Source organism: Carlito syrichta, unplaced genomic scaffold (genome assembly GCF_000164805.1).
Source record: "Carlito syrichta isolate Samal-C Ts95f unplaced genomic scaffold, Tarsius_syrichta-2.0.1 Scaffold302944, whole genome shotgun sequence".
Taxonomy (NCBI): domain Eukaryota; kingdom Metazoa; phylum Chordata; class Mammalia; order Primates; family Tarsiidae; genus Carlito; species Carlito syrichta.
This window is the reverse complement of record NW_007247040.1, coordinates 145,427-166,943: the sequence shown is the minus strand read 5'-3', so window position 1 is coordinate 166,943 and position 21,517 is coordinate 145,427. Positions and strand designations below refer to the sequence as shown.

The 21,517-nt window shown below is 36.5% G+C and overlaps 1 protein-coding gene across 1 annotated transcript in view; it reads right to left on the bottom strand.

Moving 5' to 3' along the window:
• Nucleotides 1-21,517, bottom strand: part of UNC79 (unc-79 homolog, NALCN channel complex subunit) — a gene marked incomplete at its 3' end in the record, with an annotated part of 165,707 nt that overhangs the window by 117,628 nt on the left and 26,562 nt on the right. The window contains exon 7 of the mRNA XM_021711940.1: nt 1,189-1,253. Coding sequence (XP_021567615.1) covers nt 1,189-1,253 — 65 coding nt within the window. The remainder of the gene's footprint in view (nt 1-1,188; nt 1,254-21,517) is intronic.

Genomic DNA, 21,517 nt, shown 5'->3' with positions numbered 1-21,517 from the left:
TGGAAGTCTCAGCACTGAAGAATCAAGCTGAATAAAACGTGGACTCACATATGTGTAGCCCAACATATCTTTACACCAGAGAAATTTACTCACACGGTCACATGCCCTGTCTCAACATAAATGTATTCAATCTGCCTTTATGCAAAGCAAATATTAAATGTGACAATATGGGGATGCCATTTGTTAGGAGGACGTATCTAGAGGACAATATTATTATTAGCATTTCTCTGCCACTTTGGGTAAATGAAACACATTTTTGGTTCCTTTTATATCTATTAGATTTCTTTTCACAATTTCTAGTTTGTTTCTATAAAATGATAGTATTATTTTAAAATTATTTAGTAATTTTTACAGTCTATAGAACAAGGGAAACAAATTCCCACGACATTAGTAACTGTGAACTCTAAAAACTTCAGCTAACTCTCACTTTCCATAATATAAAAACTAACCCTTGCAAACCCAGACACAGGTCCATCCAGCCAACTATTCTGTGTCCAACAAATACATCATGAGCAATACTGTTAAAAGGGGTAATTATTTTTCTTAATGTTCAGGATGATAACAGGATGACTGATTTGATGTGGCAGAAAGAGAATAAGGTTGGGAGTCAGGGTACCTGTTTCTGAATCCATTTCTGACACTAACTGCTGTGTAAACTTGAGAAAGAACCTGACTCTATGAACCACTCTTTCCTGACCATAATGCACCTCTCCACATGTATGCTGTCCAACACCTCTCAGTCATCTCAACTAAGTCGTATTTGTGGTAGGTGCTAAGAATTAACAAAATAATCCATTTCTATCCTACAGGTCTTACGTTTGCATAAGTACTCCTGATTTGTAGCAGGCACATGAAAACAGAGAAAAAACTGGTTCATTAGCTGAGATGGACGCCAGTTAAGAGTCGACTATGTAAGTACTTCACAGGACTTTTCCGATATTAGCGTAGTATTACATGGCACTTGCCTATTAACTCATAGCTCAAACCTGAAGACACAGCTGTTTATTGCTCTGTCTCCACCCAGGACATCAAAGCACAATCAGATAAAACATGGAGGTGTTTGAAATTACTACAGAAGACAGACTTCTGCTTTATGGAGTAGGATGCAATCTACTTCATTTAGCAATTTGCTCCTGATAAGTTGACCACTGACAACACAGTACAACACCAGTTCTAATAAAACAGTACCTTCACAGCTGGTTTGTTAATTGCGTTGTGGCATTCAATGTGCTGGCAGTGAATGGGATTCCAAGCTGAAAAGCAAAGCACAGGTGATGAATACTTCTTACTGAAATTATTCATGCTCTAGTGAAAACAGATGCTTCGCTGTTTTCTTTTGTCCAGATAGAACCATCATCAGAAAGCTTTCTAACAAAATCATCTCTTTAATCTATGAAGAATTTAAAAATCAGTCAGATATCACAATTCCACCCATTTTCCCAGGGGGAAAGAAAAGCCCATATAAGGTGGCACTACAGATCCATATGACCTCACACCATTAACAAGTTCTCAAAGGTTTTTTTTAACCCTGGTTTCACTTGATCCTCCAACAATTCTGTGGGATAAGTTGATAGAGCAGGTCACTAATCTCATTTCATACAAGAATAAGTTAAAGTTAAAAAAGTTAAGTAGTTTGATACGGTCACAGTGTTAGTGAATGGCAAGCGGAACTGCATCTCTTGGTTCTTGACCCTCTGCTCTCCTCATGACATTATGCTGAGACATTATCCCAGACACTTGGCACCAGGAAGCATCCCAAATTGGTAATAACAGCAGTAAACGGTAAGCCACGCTCTACTATTCCATTTCCCACCCCATCCCCATCAAATGCAGAGGCTAGAAAGACTAGTTTCTCACCCAAATGAAAAGCATCTCTCTCTCTCACATGTGATGCCAGTTTGCTAATACTCAATTACTTAACTCAGTATACACACAGAATGAGGACAAGAAGCAAGTGGCCTGCAATAAATCCAATCAAGACTCACAACCAGTAATTATCAACTCTGGGTAAGCCTGTAGACCAAAGCACTCAACTAATAGTAATCTATTATTTAAAAAATGTAATAGGCTTGTATGCTTGAAAGTAGGACATTTTTCTAAAGTGCCATATTCTAAACTTACTGGATTATAATTGGCCTATTTTTTTTGAGTTGGAACCTCTCTAACACCCAGGGCTGGAGTGCAGTGGCACTCTCACGGCCGCCTCAGCTTCGACCTGCTGGGCTCAGGTGATCGTTCCACCTCAGCTTTTCGAGTAGCTGGAACCACACACATGTGCTACCATGCCTGGGTAGTTTTTGTGACTTATTGTAGAGACAAGGTCTTGCCAAGATGTCTAGGCTGGTCTCAAATCGCTGGGCTTAGGCAATTCTCTCACCTCTGCCTCCCAAATTGCTGGGATTACAGGCACGAACCACTGCACCTGGTTGATCAGCCTATTCTTAATAATACAGGAATTTGCAGATGAGATAATATCCTCACTTATGTATTCAACTGTAATTTTAAAATATCTATTATTAATTATTCAGAACTAATTTATGCTCTAAATGTTTTAGAAAAATTTCTATCTAGAAATATCCAAATTTCAAATCTTCTATCCTATTGTTAGACCATGTATAAACTTATATATATAAAATTGGGAATTCAGGAAAATATAGTTACCAGAGCCACTGACCTTTAAAAATGTGAAACTTGTCTATTTATTTAAAAAGAAGGTAAGACGTACAGACCAGAGATCACAACTCTAAAGCAACATGATATCATATTGATTATATTTTTAGAAAGAGAGAAAGAAGAAATGAATGAGTAAACAAATCAATGAATAAATAACTTGGGTATAAGCATTTCATAACTATAAAATTTGTTTCCCCTATGTGGTAAAGTCAAGATAAATATAGAGTGGCAACAAGTTTTCCTGTACAATTAGAGAAACTTAGAGAAAGACAGCCTTTAACACAGGATGAATTGCAAATACATGAGACACGTGCCTCATTTCTCTGCACCCAAACTCATGACTGACATCACTAATCCATTTAAGCATTCCTTTTTACTGAGTCCAGAATTGGCCTCAGAATCCTTACCACTGTGCTATAACTAGTCATCACTAATCAAAACAGAGTTGGCACACAAGATAAAATCTGCTAAACATCTCTCTTTTTTTTTTTTTTTGAGTTGGAGTCTCACTCTGTCGCCCAGACTGGAATGCAGTGGCTGCTCCCGGCCACCGCAGCCTCGACCTGCTGGGCTCCGGCGATCCTTCCGCCTCAGCCTTCCAAGTAGCTGGAACTACAGGCGCGTGCTACCACGCCCGGCTAATTTTTGACTTATTGTAGAGATGAGGTCTCGCAAATTTGCCCAGGCAGGTCTCAAACCCGCAGGCTCAGGCAATCCACTCACCTCAGCCTCCCAAAGCGCAGGATTATAGGCTGAGCCACCGAGCCCGGCTTGCTAAACATCTCTTAATCAATGTATTATAAGAATGGTTACAGATTGCTTTTTAGAAGTTCTTGACACTTATTGGCAGAAGTAATATTCAAAATATATAACAACAGCTATGGCATGAGCAAAACAAATCAGAATACATACCGGCCATAGTACTTGATCAGGGCTCTAAAGATTTCTGCTCTGTCAGAAATGAATGCTTTTAAGTAGCTAGTGGAAGATATTCAGGAGGTCCTACACCTAATTATATAATTTTTCATTCCATTTTTACTGTGTGTCACTGAGTAAAGAATAAGTTGTAAGATAATCCATTTAAGTTCATCCAAGCCACACTGGATTTAAGCGTACTAGAATAGTCAGTCTTAGTTTTTTCTGTGTATCAAAAATCCTGACAAGGTTTTAAAAATATGATACCTGGAACCCAAGTTAGAACTTCTGAATCAAAATGTCTAAGGATAGGACACAGGTATTTGTAATTGGGAAAAGCATGATAATTTATTATGATATAAGGACAATCCACATATCTTATCTTGTGACATATAGTAAAATAATGACAAAACACAAAACATGAAAAAAACAAAAAACATAACATAAAAACACAGCAGACAAGAATTCTCCCTTCAATTATGATGAAATAATTCCACCATAACCTTCCATCATAAACAACTAGAAAACTAAAAAATATATATGAAACACTATTTTCAAAATTAGACTACAAGTGCAGGATAGTGATCCTTGAAAGAAAAGAAGTAATGCAGTGATCCCCACAATCACCCGGTTTTCTTCCTGGAAGCTATTTCCAGACCTTGGCTCTAGAAGGGGAAAGATAAGTAAATAAGGTGGTTTTGTTAAGGTGAAGAGTCAGGAGGTGAAATGTGGAAAGATCATGTGACTGGAATTTGCTGAATAGAGTACTGAGAAAGACAGAACCATGCAAAGAAAGAGCTCTGGAAATCTGAGCGGGAGTCTTTTTAGGTCTTTGGCTTTTTACTAACCAAAATATCTGTAAGGTAAAACTCCTTAAGACTGGATAGAGATAAACTATGGGGGTTCTATAAGCTAAACAATTCCCAAAGCTCATACAGAGCTGAAATATATTCAAGTTTCAACAAGCCAGATAAGAGAAAATTCACTGAAGGCTTGAAGTAGTCAATACAGACTCTAGGAAGGTCATATCTTACTAACAGAGCTAACTAATATTAAGAAAAAGGCTACCCTAATAAAGCTTAAAAACAAGCCTGGAAAGCATCTACCTGATCCACAAGTAACTTGGCTGCCTAAACAAACTTTAACATGAGTGTAATGGAAGAAAATAAATGCCAGATACTCAATAATATCATATTCATGAAATTAGCATCCAGTCAAAAATTAATTGCTATTGAAAAGGGAGAAAAATGTTATAATCTGGGAAAAAATTAATCAATAAAAACAAACCCAGAAATTATATAGATGAGGGAGTTAGCAAACAAGGACTTTGAAACAGTTACTATAAAAATATTCAAAGAGCCGGGCTCGGTGGCTCAGCCTGTAATCCCGCGCCTTTGGGAGGCTGAGGTGAGTGGATTGCCTGAGCCCGCGGGTTCGAGACCTGCCTGGGCAACTTGGCGAGACCTCATCTCTACAATAAATCAAAAAATCAGCCCGGCGTGATAGCACGTGCCTGTAATTCCGGCTACTCGGAATGCTGAGGCAGAAGGATCGCTGGAGCCCAGCAGGTCGAGGCTGCGGTGGCCGGGAGCGGCCACTGCACTCCAGTCTGGGCGACAGAGTGAGACTCCAACTCAAAAAAAAAAAAAAAATTCAAAGAATAACATGAACATAAACATAATTAGGACAGAGATAGAAGACATAATTTAAAATAAAATGGGATTTTCCAAAATGAAAAAAAAATTGAAATTCAAAACTCACTGAGTGGGCTTAATAGCAGAATAAACAACGAGAAAGAAAAGATCCAAAAATTAGGAGACATAACAGAATATACTCAAACTGAAGTACTGGAGGAAAAACATAGCTTCTGTGAACTGTGAGAAAATTTCAGACAGCATAAAATAAATGTAATTTAAAGCACAAAAGAAGCAGAAGAGGAGATATTTGAATAAATCATGGTCAAAATTTCTCAAGTATGATGAAAACTATCAACCCACAGATCCAATAAGCTCAATGAGTCCTAGGCAAGTCAAAAACAAAGAAAACCACACAAAAATAAAATTAAAATCAAATTGATGAAAGCCAATAATAAGGAGAAAAATCTTAAAAGCAGCCAGGAGGGGGGGAGAAAAAGACACACTACTTATAGAGGGAAAAAGATAAGAATGATCACTGATTTCTTGTCAGAAAATTGCAAGCCAGAAGACAATGGAAGGACATCTTTAATAGGCTGAAAGAAAAAACTGTCAACCTAGAATTCTATACCCAGTGAAAATATCCTTCAGAATGAATATAAAATAAAGAGTATTTGAAGATGAACACAAGATAAGAGAATTCATTGCCAGCTGAGGTCCACTGTAAGAAACAGTAAAGGAGCTCATCAGGCTAAAGAGAAATGATACCAGATAGAAGCTTTGACTTACAAAAAGGCATAAAGAGTGCTGACATGGCAGGTATGATGAATAGCCATAAAAGACTTTTTTAAAACCCATATTAAAATGTTGCTAAAAGATGATTTAACTACTTAAAAAATAGAAATACATTGAGGCTAATAATATATATATATAAGTAAAATATTTGATAACAAGAGTAAAAAGGAGGGAAAAAATAAAGATATAAGATTCTTATATTACATGTATCTGGTATAATATTACTGGAAGTAGACTGCAAAGTAAAAGGTGCATATTGTAACCCCTAGAGCAATTTTTTAAAAAGGTGAAATAGCAAACAAACTGACACAGAGATAAAATGGAATACAAAACATAATAAAAAAGACAAGATATCAAAAGAAAAAGAAGAGCCAGGCTTGGTGGCTCAGCCTGTAATCCCAGCACTTTGGGAGGCTGAGGCGAGTAGATTGCCTTAGTCTGTGGGTTCAAGACCAGCCCAGGCAACTTGGCAAGACCTTGTTTCTACAATAAATAAAAAAAATTAGCTGAGCATGGTAACATGTGCCTGTAATTCTGGCCACTTAGAAGGTTGAATCGGAAGGCTTGCCAGAGCCCAGCAGGTTGACGCTGGGGTGGTCATGAGCATGCCACTGCACTCCAGCCTGGGTGACAGAGTGAGACTCCAACTCTAAATAAATAAATAAATGAGGAAAAAATAGATGGGATAAATAGAAAACAAGTACAAATGATATACTGAAGCCCAATAATATCAGTAACTACATTAAATTCAAATGGTCTAAATAATTATTACACTAATATAAATGGTCAAAAAGTAGAGATTGTCAAATACAATTTAAGTTTTAGAAAGCCATGACCCAATTTTTATACTGCCTGTGAAAAACACATGAAATATAAAGACACAGATAAATTAAAAGTAAGCAAAAAAAGTTATATCATGCAAATATTAATCATAAGAAAGTTGGAGTGTCTATATAAATATCAGAGAAGTAGATACCTGAGCAAAGAATATTACCAGAAATAAAGAGGAATATTTCACAATGATGAAAGGGCCAATTAATCCAGAAAGCATAACAATCATAAATAATCTATTAAGTTGGCAGAACTGAAAGGAGAATATTTTCATAATTAGAATTGTAAATTTCAATGACCTCTCAGTAATTGGTAAAATAAACAGACAGAAAATTAGTAAGACTGTAAGACTTGAGCAATACTCTCAAATGACTTAACCTAATTGATAATGACAGAAATTTCCACTCAACCACTGTGGATACACGTTGTTTTCAGGTGCACATGCAACAGTGACTAAGATAGACATTATGACAATATTCTAGTCTACAAGGCAAGTCTTAAATATTTAAAAGGAGCTACATAATACAGTGTGTTTTCTGGTCGTAGTGAAATTAAACTAGAAACAAATAACAAGAATATCTGGGAAATCACCAAATATTTGTACACTAAAAACATACTTCTAGCCGGGCTTGGTGGCTCAGCCTGTAATCCTGCGCTTTGGGAGGCTGAAGTGAGTGGATTGCCTGAGCCCACAGGTTTGAGACCCACCTGGGGAACTTGGTGAGACCTCATCTCTACAATAAGTCCAAAAAATTTGCTGGATGTGGTAGCACACGCCTGTAGTTCCAGCTATTTGGAAGGCTGAGGCGAAGGATCGTCGGAGCCCAGCAGGTCGAGGCTGCAGTGGCTGGGAGCAGCCACTGCACTCCAGTCTGGGTGACAGAGTGAGACTCCAACTCAAAGAAAAAAACAAAAAACAAACAAAAAAAACCATACTTCTAAACAATTCATGAATCAATGAAGAAATCAAAAGAAATATTAAAAAATATCCTACTGAAATACAATGAAAACATGACATACATAACAAATTTCTGGAAATCAATTAAAACAATGATTAAAGGGAAATTTGTAACTTTAAATTCTTATGTTAGAGAATACTAAATGTTCAAAAATAGTCAGCCAGGCTCGGTGGCTCAGCCTATAATTTCAGCACTTTGGGAGGCCAAGGTGAGTGGATTGCCTGAGCCTGTGGGTTTGAGACAGCCCAGGAAACTTGGTGAGACCGCATCTCTACAATAAATAAAAAATTAGCTGGGTGTGGTAATGCACACCTGTTGTTCTGGCTACTTGGAAGGCTGAGGTGGAAGGATCACCGGAGCCCAGCAGGTCAATGCTGGGGTGGCCATAAGTGTGCCACTGCACTCCAGCCTAGGTGATAGAGTGAAACTCCAACTCAAAAAAAAAAAGTTCAAAATGAATTACTTATGCTTCGACCTTACAAAGATATAAAAAGAACAAACTCAATCTTAGGAGAAGGAAGCAAATAATAAAAATAGAGGAAGAAATCAGTAAAATTGAAATCAGAAAGCCAATGGAGAAAATCAATCAAACCAAAATTTGGTTGTTAGGAAGTCTCAATTAAATTGATAATCCCCCTAGCCAGCCTGAAGAAGAAAAAGTTTTTAAAAATCACAAATTACCAATGTGAGAAATGAAAGGAAGAACATTACTACAGATGCTACAGATATACCAATAAATTTGACAACTTCAATAAAATGTTTACATTCTTCAAAAGATACAGATTGCAAAATATGACTTAGAAAGAAATAATAATCCCATAACTATTAAAGAAAGTATATTCATAACATAAAACATTCATAAATTCATACATAAAATTAATAACATCAAAACTGCCCTCAAAGAAATCTTCAAGTCTAGATGGCGTTAGCAGTGAATTTTATTAATCAGTTAAGGAATAAATAGCACAAATCCTATATAAACTCTTTCAGAAATTAGAAGAGAAAGTTGCACTTTCCAACTCATTTTATGAAGTCAACATTATTCTTTAACAGAACCAGATATATAAATCACTGTTAAAGAAAAGTAGATCAATATCTCTCATAAATGAAGAAGCGAGAACACTTAATGAGAACTTAGAAAATTAAATTCATCAATATAATACAGTATGATAATGTGGAGTTTTTTCCAGAAATGCAAGATTGGCTTAATACTGCAAAGAAAATCAAAGTAATTTAAAGGAAAAAAAAAATCACAAAATCATCTCAATAGAAAGATGTCATTTGATCAATGACATTCATTCATAACTAAAATGCTCCACAAACTAAGAACAGCCAGTAACTCCCTCAGTCTGATAAAAAGTACCTATGAGAAACCTACAGCTAACATCATACTTAATGGTGAAAGGCCAAATACTTTCTCCACAGATTGGGGGAAAAAAACAAGGATTTCTACTTTAAACATTCTATGTAACATTGAACTGAACATATGAAGTCGTGCAATGAGAAAAATAAAAAGGAAGAGAGAAAAGAAAGAAGGAAGGAGGGAAAGGAAAAAGTAAGACGGGAGGAACAGAGGGAAGGAAGAAAGAAAGGGGGACAGGGCACAACATCAATAAGGGCACTTACTCTCAAACCAGGCAGAGTGGGGACCAAAGGGAGACTCAAACTTTACCTATATGATGTCCACTTGTATACCTAATCCTGAATTGTATCCCACATCTTTAAAATAAAAAATATATATAAAATAACAACCATACATACAAGAAAAAAGAAGACAAGAAAACAAAAGAAACAACAAACAATAAAATGAGAAACTACTGGGATCCAAAACATTGTGCTATTAGAAGCAAATGTTAAAATAACTAGGCTTACTTAATATGTTCTATAAAGTAAAACAAGTTAGAGGTTCAAAGAATATCACAGAGGGAGCAATTATAAATTTATTTTATATAATATGCTATATATATGACCAAATAAAAATGGTAACGCTTAAAAATATAATCAAGGGCTGGGTGCGGTGGCTCAAGCCTGTAATCCCAGCACTTTGGTTGGCTGAGGTGAGAGGATTGCTTGAGCCCAGGGTTTCGAGACCAGCCTGGGCAACATGGCAAGACCTTGTCTCTACAATAAAAAATGAAAAAATTATCCAGGCTTGGTAGCATGCACCCGTAGTTCCAGCTACTTGGAAGGTTAAGGCAGAAGGATCGCCTGAGCCCAGCAGGTTGATGTTGGGGTAGCCATGAGTGTGCCACTGCACTCCAGCCTGGGCGACGGAGTGAGATTCTGACTCAAAAAATATATATAATCAAGGGGTGAGATTGGGGAAACAATGGTTGAAAGATACAACATTTTAGGGAAAAAAAAAGATATATAATAGCCAAATTGAGAATATAATTGAGAGGCTAAAGAATTTGCAAACAGGAAGATAAATCAGAAAGAAAATCAGCATGAAGCACAGAAAGAGATGGAAGGAGGGACGGAGAGAAGGAGGGAGGAAATTAAAAAATATATGAGGGGAAAGGAATAAAAAATAAAATATACGCACAATTGGAATTCCAGAAAGAGGGATGAAAATATGGCAGAAGCAGCCACTTTTGATAAGATAAGAGAACTTCCAGCTACAGATAATGCAAAAGGTGGTATTGTACTCATCCTTCCACTGGACAAAATGAGGCAAGTGGTTTCAGATACTGGGCATGGATTTTTAACACAATATGCAATCCTTTTAAAAAGTAAAGCATCCAGCCGGGCTCGGTGGCTCAGCCTGTAATCCCGCGCCTTTGGGAGGCTGAGGTGAGTGGATTGCCTGAGCCCGCGGGTTCGAGACCCGCCTGGGCAGAGAGACCTCATCTCTACAAAAAATTAGCTGGGCATGGTGGTGCATGCCTGTAATTCCGGCTACTCGGAAGGCTGAGGCGGAAGGATCGCGGGAGCCCAGCGGGTCGAGGCTGCGGTGGCCGGGAGCGGCCACTGCACTCCAGTCCGGGCGACCGAGTGAGACTCCAACTCAAAAAAAAAAAAAAAAAAGTAAAGCATCCAAGTTAAGCTGTACATTTATCTTGGCTTTCTGCCTGAGGATATTTCCTAACTGCTGCAATGGGAAGCAGAGCTCAATAAGAAAACAGCATTTTCAGGGAGTAGAGGAAATAGATATTCAGTGGGTAGAGCAATTCGAGTAAAATAAAGGTACAGAATAGAGGAGGGCAGAAGGGAGGAGTCACAAATCTGTGTGAGGGTATCTCTTTGTCCCTGGCCTACTTCTAAACTGTATGTGCTCAGAGCAAAGTTCTGCAGGGACTAGTACAGAACAGCTTCTCAAGGGTTGAAAACTGAACAGAGATTTTAGAAGTCACACAGTGCTAGGGATTCATGGTACTTCCAATGTAGCCAAAGTGAATACTTTGGTGAATACATGAAGAATTCAGGAGGCAACAGATAGGTCACACCTTAGGAAGGAAGACCATGCTCTAGGCCTAGGTTATCACATTTGCGGGCATGGAGTTGTTCATAGTATTCATTTATTAAACTTTTAATATCCATAGAATCAGGAATGATGACCTCTGTTTCTCTGAGATTAGAACTTTGTGTTGCAGACCAATTGGCAGAAACACTACAAGCAAGAAGGGACTGGAGCCCTATATTCAAAGCCTTCAAAGATAAACAATTTCAACCAAGAATTTCATATCCAGAACTTTGTGTCTTCTTTCTTTTTCTATTTTTTCTTTGGTTACCTGGCTAGAAGTTTATCATTTTTATTAATATTTTCAAAAAAAACACAGTTTTTGGTTTTATTGATTTTTTTTCTACTGTTTTCCTGTTTAAAATTATGCTGAATTCTTCTCTAATTTTTATCATTTTTTTCTTATGTTTGCTTTTAGGTTTAAAGTAATCTTCTTTCTCTAGTTTCCTAAGGTAGAAGCTCATATTGTTGATTTTAGATCTTCCTTCCTTCTACTCTATGTCTTTAATGCTATAAATATCTCTCTAAGCACTGCTTTCACCACATGCCACTAATTTTGAAGATAATGCTTTTGGAGTAATTATTATGCACTAGGACTAAAGGTAAAACTGAAATACAACTGGCTTGACCAATTATAAAACTAAGCCCTTGGGAAGGGGGTGGGGGATAAAGAGGAGCTGATTGATGCCTACAAACATGCAATTAGATAGAAGGAATTCATTCTAATGTTTGCAAGCAGAGTAAGGTGACTGCAGTTAACAATGATGTGTTGTGCATTTCAAAATAACTACAAGAAAGGACTTGAAATGCCCCCAGCACACAGCAATGATAAATATTTGAGGTGATAGATACCCCAAATACCCTGACTTGATCATTACACAGTCTATGTATGTAACAGACTATCACATGTATTCCATAAATATGTATAAATGTAATATTTTTTAAAAACTAGAGGCCATGAAGGTCATAAAATCTAAACTTTAAAAGAAAAACTAATGAATAAAACTAAGCCTTGACAGAAGAAAGTGATCTATCAGTAACTTCACTCCAGCAAATAAAAATACAAAGTTCAATAGATTTTAGAGGAAATAAAAGAGCCCAGAGTCTCCATAATATTCTTTACAATGTTCTTTACAATGCCTATCATACAATAAAAAATTTACAAGACATGTGACAAGGCTAGAAAAGGTGACTCATAAATAAAAGAAAAAGATGTAGATGACCTAGACTCATTTGAAATTAGGAATATGACTTTTAAAATACTATAAATACATTTTTAAGAAATAGAAATAGATCCTTGAGATAAAAATTCCAAGCGAGAAATGAAAACTGTAAAAAAAAAAAAAAACTAAAAAAAAGTATGAAACTAAAAAATTAGAATGAACTTTTTAGAAAGTACTGGACACAGCAGAAAATGTCAATGAATTTGAAGATAAGTTAATATAAATTTATATCTATATGACCCCTCAGATCCCTGGTCTAATCTAAAGCACAGATAAACTCCCCCCCCCCAAAAGGAATGGAGTCTCTGAGTCCTCTGGAACAATATCAATTATTTTTTAAAGTTTCAGAATAAGAAGAGAAAAGGCAAAATAAATACTTGGAGAGGCTAACATCTAAGTTTTTCTAAAACCTATGAAGAGCATGAAACCACAGATTCAAAAAGTTCAGCAAACCCCAAGCAGAATAAATACAAAAATCATCACACTTCAGAAGATCATAATAAAACTACTAAATACAAAAAATAAGAAGAAAATCTTAGAAAGGGGCAGAGAAAAATATCACATTACACACAGAGGCACAATCATAAGAATGACATAAAGTTTCCTATTGGAAACAATGACTTGAGATCTTTAAAGAGTTAAATGAGAAAAGCAACATTCACTAATTACAATGGAATTTCAGGAGCTAGCAAACAAAAAATAACTAAAAGCCAAGTATTTGGAAACTAAACAACATTTTCCTAAATAACACTGGTAAAGTATAAAGAAAAAGTAGTTAAGACAGTTTTATCGGTGTCCAGACAGAGATACAAATCAATGAAACAGAAGAGTGTCCAGAGATATATCCACATACATATGGCCATGGGGTCAAAACAATTCAAAGGGAGCCGGGCTCGGTGGCTCAGCTTGTAATCCCGCGCCTTTGGGAGGCTGAGGTGAGTAGATTGTCTGAGCCCGCGGGTTCGAGACCCGCCTGGGTGGCGAGACCTCATCTCTATAATAAATCAAAAAATCAGCCCGGCGTGGTAGCGCATATCTGTAATTCCGGCTACTTGGAAGGCTGAGGCGGAAGGATCGCCGGAGCCCAGCAGGTCGAGGCTGCGGTGGCTGGGAGCGGGCCACTGCACTCCAGTCTGGGCGACAGAGTGAGACTCCAACTCAAAAAAAAAATTAAAAAAAGCAACTCAAAGGGCAATGGATAGCCTCTTCATAAGGAAATAAACCACACCCATCATACATAAAAATTAAACTTAAGAGGGATCATAGACCTAAATGTGCAAGAGAAAACCATAAAGCTTCTGGAAGGAGGACCTCTTAACCCTGGAGAAGGCAGAGACTTCTTAGGACATGAAAGGCACTGACCACAAAAGAAAAATTTGAGTTTCTCCAAATTAAAAACTCACATTCGAAAGACATTGTTAGGAAAACAAAACAGCAAGCCCCAGACTGGAGTTAAATATTTGCAATATGTAAATCTGACAAATGACTAAATAAAGATCAACTACATATCAGCCATAAAACAAGTAATCCAATTAATAACTGGACAAAAGATTTTATCAGCTACTTCATAAAATAAGGTTATCTAAATAACCAAAATGTATATAAAAATGTGCTTAACATCAGTCATCAGAGGAATGCAAATACAACCACGAAACACACATTCACCAGAATGTCTACAATGAAAAACACAGACAACTGCAGGTGTTAGAGTGTAGAGCAACTGAGACTAACCACATTCTTGGATGAAATGCAAAATGACCTAAACATTTTAGAGAATTGTTTAGAAATTTCTTATGAACTCTATGACCCTGCAATTCTACTCTTAGCTATATACCACAAAAGACTTGTGTAAGGTGTTCATAGCAGCTTTATGTATACTGGCCAAAAAAACACAAATATACGTTCATAGGAGGGTTGATAAACAAACTTGGCATATTTATATAATGGAATACTTGCTTAGTGATAAAAAGAACTACTAAGATCCTTAACAACATGGATTAATCTCAGTAACATCATGTTGGCTGAAAGGAGTCAGACAGAAAAAAATATATCGTTTGCTCACCATTGATATGGATCTCTGGATATGATGAGTGAAATCTAAGTAGCGGCTGCCTCAGGACAGGATGGATAGTACTGACTGGAAGAGGCATACCATTGCTCTCTGGGGTGAGGGACACATTAAAATCTTTATCTGAGAGATGATGACATGAGCATTGCACGTAATCAAGACTGACTCTGCTGTGTACTTGATTCTTATGCATCTCACTGCATGCAAAATATACCTCTATAATACATATAATATTATAAATTAACTTATATGCATATTTTAATTCATATAAGCATAATAATATAAACTATATGCAAAACATAACGTACTGTTACCACTAACAAAATAGACATAATGCCTGACAACTTTCCAAAACTGACGAAAGACTTCAAGCCACAGATCAATAAGTCCTATGAATTCCCCAAAAAGTCAAATAGAAATAATACCGTAACTAGAGATATCATACATACTAAAGTTGCAAAAATAAAAAATAAAGGGAAAATTAAAAAAAAAAAATCAGTGTCCCTGCAAAAGAGCAATAACTAACAACTGACTTCTCAACAGAACCAATAAACATGAAAAGAAACCTTGACTCAAAAAAAAAAAAGGACATTTTTATTTTATTTTATTTTATTTGAGTCGGAGTCTCACTCTGTCACCCAGACTGGAGTGCAGTGGCCGCTTCCGGCCACCGCAGCCTCGACCTGCTAGGCTCCGGCGATCCTTCCATCTCAGCCTTCCAAGTAGCTGGAATTACAGGCATGCACTACTATGCCCGGCTAATTTTTGATTTACTGTAGAGATGAGGTCTCGCCAAGTTGCCCATGTGGGTCTCGAACCCGCAGGCTCAGGCAATTCACTCACCTCAGCCTCCCAAGGTGCGGGATTACAGGCTGAGCCACCAAGCCCGGCTAAAAAGGACATTTTTAGACAAATACTGAGAAAAGTAGAATGGCACTAAAGGAATTATAACAGGATGTTATTAAAGAAAAAAAGTTTCAATCCCAGATAGGAGTACAGAGATACAAAAAAGAAAACAAGTAGAAAAGGAAAACTGAATAAATATTGACTGCACAGAGCAATAGTAATTATACTTTGTGTAATTATAAATATTTAGATACATATATTGTGTCTATATCACAAAGCATAGCACAGAAGTCAGGAGGTAGTAAAAGAAGCTAAAATCTTCTGTCACTCTACAGGAAAAGGTAAAAGTACTATTTTATACTGGACTCTGACAGGTTTAAGAATGCATGGAGCCGGGCTCGGTGGCTCAGCCTGTAATCCCGCATCTTTGGGAGGCTGAGGTGAGTGGATTGCCTGAGCCCACGGGTTCGAGACCCACCTGGGCAGCGAGACCTCATCTCTACAATAAATAAAAAAAATCAGCCGGGTGTGGTAGTGCATGCCTGTAATTCCGGCTACTCGGAAGGCTGAGGCGGAAGGATTGCCAGAGCCCAGCAGGTCGAGGCTGCGGTGGCCAGGAGCAGCACTGCACTTTAGTTTGGGCCACAGAGTGAGACTCCAACTCAAAAAAAAAAAAAAAAAAAATGGAATAATCTCTAGGGTAATGATGAAAAGAATGGTAGAAAACCGAATAACTCACTAAGACAAATATTGGGTGATAAAATATTTTAATATACTTAATCAGTACAAAAGATGCAAAAATAGAGCAAAAGAAACAGAAAAAGTAGAAGAAATAGAGAACAACAGAAAAATTGTGTACTTAAACCAAATATACTAGTAATTACATTATATATATATGAACTAAATGCTCCAATTAAAAGGCAAAAGTTACAAACATTGACCTTAAAAAAGAACTACATGCTGCTTATAAGACACACATTAAATATAAGAATACAGAAACGTTAAATAGAAAAAGATGAAAAAAACCCCAAAAAGATGAGAAAAGTTATACCACACAAACACTTGTAAAAGCTGGTGTAGCTGTGTTAGTTTAAAATAAAGTAAAAAATTTAACACAAACACATTGCAAAAGATAAAGACAAGATTTTCATAATGGTAAAAGTTGCAATTAACTAGAAAGATATTGTATTCTAAAAAAGTAATTGCAGGTGGGATTAACAGTAGTCAATATCTGTCTGGGGAAAGGGGGACACACCTCATCAACAAGGGTACCTGCACAATGAATATTTATATACCTAACCCTTAACTGTACCCCACAACTTTAAAATAAAAAATACATATTATTTAAAAAAATTAATTGTGTCTGCATAGTAGCAATAAAGGGTTAGAAAATGTAATTGTTCAAAGATATATAATTGACAATAGCATAAAAAACAAATACCTACAAATTAATTACATGACAGATGTTCAAGACATCTACACAGAAAACTATAAAACAGCACTGAGTACAAATAAAGAAAGTCTATGCACACAGAGAGATATACCATAATCATGGATTGGAAGAGTTGATATTATAAAGATGTCAGTACTGCAAACGAATCAAGATTATCCCAACATAGACCAAAGGCAATCCTCATCAAAATCCTAGCAGTTTGGGTGCTTATTTGTGTATGAGTAACTTGACAAACTCTTTACCTTAGCACAGAGCTAGGAATTGGCAAGATATTCTTGAAGAAGGAGAAAGAAATGAAGAAGGAAAAGGTGAAAGAACAGAAAGAGGGGAAGTAGGAGAGGACGAGGAAGAGGAGGAGAGAAACAACTACAGTAAGATGGAAGGACATGCACTGCTGGGTACAAAATTTTATTATTAAGCTACGTATGGTATTGGTAAAAGAGAAAATACACCTGAAAATTAAATAAAGAATCCGGAACCATACTTGAATAGACACTTGATTTATGACCAAAAAAAGTACTGCAGTGCAGTAAGGAAAGAACAATATTTTCAGTAAATGATATTGAGATAATGCCTATTCCTCAGAGAAGAAAAAATTGACCATTACTTCATACCACACACAAAAAAATTTCAGATACATCTGAAAGGTAAAAATAAACAAACAAAAAGACTACAGAAGATAACAAAAAAAATCAGAATAATTTTGGGGTACGGAAGGATTCTCTTAGATAGGATATAAAAAGGACTAAATATAAAGATTGCTAATTTGATTACATTACAAATAAGAGCTTCAGTTAATCAAAGACTTTAACATTTCAGATTCAGGGGGTATACGTGCATGTCGGTTACATGAACATACCGTGCAGTGGTGGGGATCTGGTCTCAGGTGGCCTATTATTGAGAGTAAAAAAATTTTTAAAAGATGTTTGCAACATATATAACTGAAAAAGATTTTGTAAAGGGAACATCCAAATAGCCATTAAACATCTGAAAAAACCTTGACCTTCATTAGTAATCAGGGAAATGCAGATTATAACCACAATAGAAGACATACACGCACCCTTGAAAAACAGCTAAAATTTTGAAAACTAACTTAATAAAAGTATCACCCAAAATGTGAAATGTGAGGCAAAAAGAACTGTCATATACCACTAGGGGAATTACAAACGAGGACAACTGCTTTGGAATGCTGTTTGCCACTGTCCATTTAAGTTGGATACATGCACGCCCTCCGACCCAGCAACTGACCCCACATACCTAACAGGCACAGACCTAACAGGAATGCATGAATGTGGGCAACGGAAGACATAGAGAAGGATGTTCATAGCAGTATTAGTTGTAACAGCCCAAAAGAGTATTATTTGTAATAGCCAAATACCTATTAAAAGTAGGATGGATAGATAAATCATGGTACATTCCTTTGTAGAATATGTACAATAATAAAAATGAACAAGAACAATTATCCTTAATACCATGAACAAATCTCTCTCTCACTCACACACACACACACACACACACACACACACACACACACACAAATAAATAAGCAGTGATTCCATTTCTGTAAAATTCAGAAACAGGTGAAACTAATCTCTGGGGGAAGTCAGGTCAGTATTCACCTCTGGGTTTGTAGAAGGAAGAGGTAATCTTTGGGAGGGAGCATCTGGTAGGAGGTGTTTCATGTATGCTTGTAATTTGCATTTTTCTGCTTGTGTAAAATGTACCAAATAAAAACATTTGACAACATTTTTTGATTATGTGACAACAACATCAAGACAATAAGATAACTAAGAACACAATAAAAAGAAAGTTATGACATAAAATGACTTGTAGACTTTCTCATACTTGACTTCTACACCACTCAAGAATCCAGTTGTACGAATGTATGGTTACGTGCTTGGTGGCCTAGACCCAAATGTAACCTGGTGCTATCTTGAATTATCTACTCTTGCCACAGTCTTCATCTTGGAAATGTTTATCTTGTGCAGCATCTTTTGTTCTGTAACTCAGATGGAAGCTGAACAATAACTGATGCCATTCTTTGCTAACAAAGGCTAAAATATTTACTAGTTGGGACACTGTAACAAGAAAATTGCTAAATAATTTCTTTCTTCCCCACAGAAGCAGAACTACATGAAACAACATGACTATTTTCACTGTCAAGAAACTTAAGTTATAGTTTTATCTTTTTTTTAAACAAGAGAAATACAATTTTAATCACCTGTTTACACATAGAAGTAACACAAATACTTGAGACTACAATTTTTTGCATTTTTAAGACCCATACTTAATGATCATTAGAATAGAGTAGTTGTTGCTGATATGCACTAATAAACCCAAAAGAGGCAAACATTGCAGGTCACCAAATCTTCATCATTTGACCTTCTTCATATGAGCTATAAATATTCCTGTGTTAACTATGTTTTAAAAAAATATGCAATTTATATGCATATACATATATATATACATACAGCTAAAATTATGGTGAATTATTAACAATTATTAAATCTATGTATATTCATAGTATTATTCTTTAAAATGTTTTGCTTGGAATTTTGTATAATAAAGGGTTGTATAACTATATACATATAATAATACAAAATATCTTAATTTTATTTTAAAATGTACATTAAAAAACAGGGGAGAACTACACCAAAGTGTTAACAATGTTCTTTTCTGAGTGATGATATTTTTTTCCTCCTTATATATTGCTATAATTTTTCTACAAACACATTTTCCTTTTATTACAAAATTATTTATAAATCACTGGGAAAACTATAAAAATTGCTGGTTCCTAAGAGAGCAGCATTTCATCTTTGAGCTTCCAAATCCACAAAATTCTGTCTCCATATAATTTTTATCATTAAGAATATTTGAGGTCAGGCGTGATGGTTCATGCCTGTAATCCCAGCAGTTTGGGAGGCAGAGGCGAAAGAACTGCCTGAGCCCAGAAGTTCGAGACCAGCCTAGGCAACCTGGAGAGACCTCGTTTCTACAAAAAATAAAATAAAATAATAAAAACAGCCAGGCGTGATGGCAGAGACATCTTGGTCAGATAGCCCAAGAGAAAATGAAGGAGCTGCTCTGTCTCAGGAGGCGCAGGTTGAGCTGCTTCAGTGAGGACAGTTCTGGCTACTCAATAGGGGCAAGTGGAAGCAGCTGTCAGTTTGCGGGTTTCTGAGATGCTCTGAACAGCAAATCTCGTCCAGTGGCTTCTCTATTTAAAACCTGTACCTACCTTCACCTGTATGATGACCACTTATATACCTAACCCTGAACTGTACCCACATCTTTAAAATAAAAATCAAGTCATGTGACGTACAAGGTAAAAAATAAATAAATAAAACCTGTACCTGGTTTCCCTTTGCCATTAGGATAAAATCCAAACTCCTACCCAGGTCCTATTACTACCCTTCGCTTTCACCACAATGCCTGGCTATGCTGGACTTTTTTCAGTTCCTAAATACAATCCTGCTATCTCTTGCCTCCAACTCTGCACCCATGCAGATCCTTCTGCCTCAGACTCACATTTTATTCACTCATAGAGCACTCCCTGGCTGACATCAGTATGCATATTTATCTTTCAGGTATCAGCTTAAATGTCACTCACTCAAGGACCCTGCCTGCCATTGTGGTGAGGTTAGAGATGCTTCCTGTGTGTTCCTACAGCTCTATGTGTTTGGTCTACCTTAGTGCTTACTACACTGTATAGCAGTTTCCAGGTCTTTCCCCCACAACTAGAATGCAAGCTCTAAGACATGAATGATCTGAGTCTGCTTCGTTCACTGTTTGGCCACCAGTGCCTAGAATAATGCCTACCTAATAGTAGACACTCCATAAGTTTGTGTTGATTATAATGAGTGAGTTTCCATATCTCAACTATAGTAAGCTCCACAAGGTCTGGTTTTGTGTAGGTTCCTATATCATTAACAAGTATAGTACCTGGCACATAGTAGTTACTGGTAAAATATTTATCAAATAAATAAATTCTATTTGATACTGATTGCCCAATCATACTTCACGTAAGTGCTTATTTCAGGGATTTAATGAGAAGGGGTTATATCAAATATTCAGTCACATCATCTCTTCTATTAATGTTTGCAAACTTTTCACTGCTTTTACATGTCAATTATTCACTTAGCAAACTTCAACATTCTCTACTATCAGTGATATAAAACACCAATAATACCAATTCCCAATTTTAAAAAATTTACTTTTATCTACCTTCATTATTTCATTAATGTTGTTGTTACCACTTATTCTGGGTTTACATTAAGTCCACCAAAGGCCATCAAAGCCCAAGCAACAGTTATTATCTCCAACACTTGACTTTGAATCTTTCAGGAACATAAATCAGACACCTGAATTAAGTTACATCCCCTTAGAAATTACCTCAAATCATCTTTGCAAAGATCAATGATGCCAACAAATAAGTAAATTCTCAGAATATCAGTATACAATCCCACAATAACTTGAATAAAACCTAAGCTTGGAAAAATGTCTATCTCTCCTGATTGATGTGTCTACAATGAACTGGGGTGGGAGGAAGGCAAGGCCATGAAAAACTCTGCAGCCCCAGGTTTCCTCTTTGGTTTTGTAACATAAAAAGACCTGGGGTTTATTTGTTTGTTGTTTTGCAGGGGTTTTTTGGTAGATATCT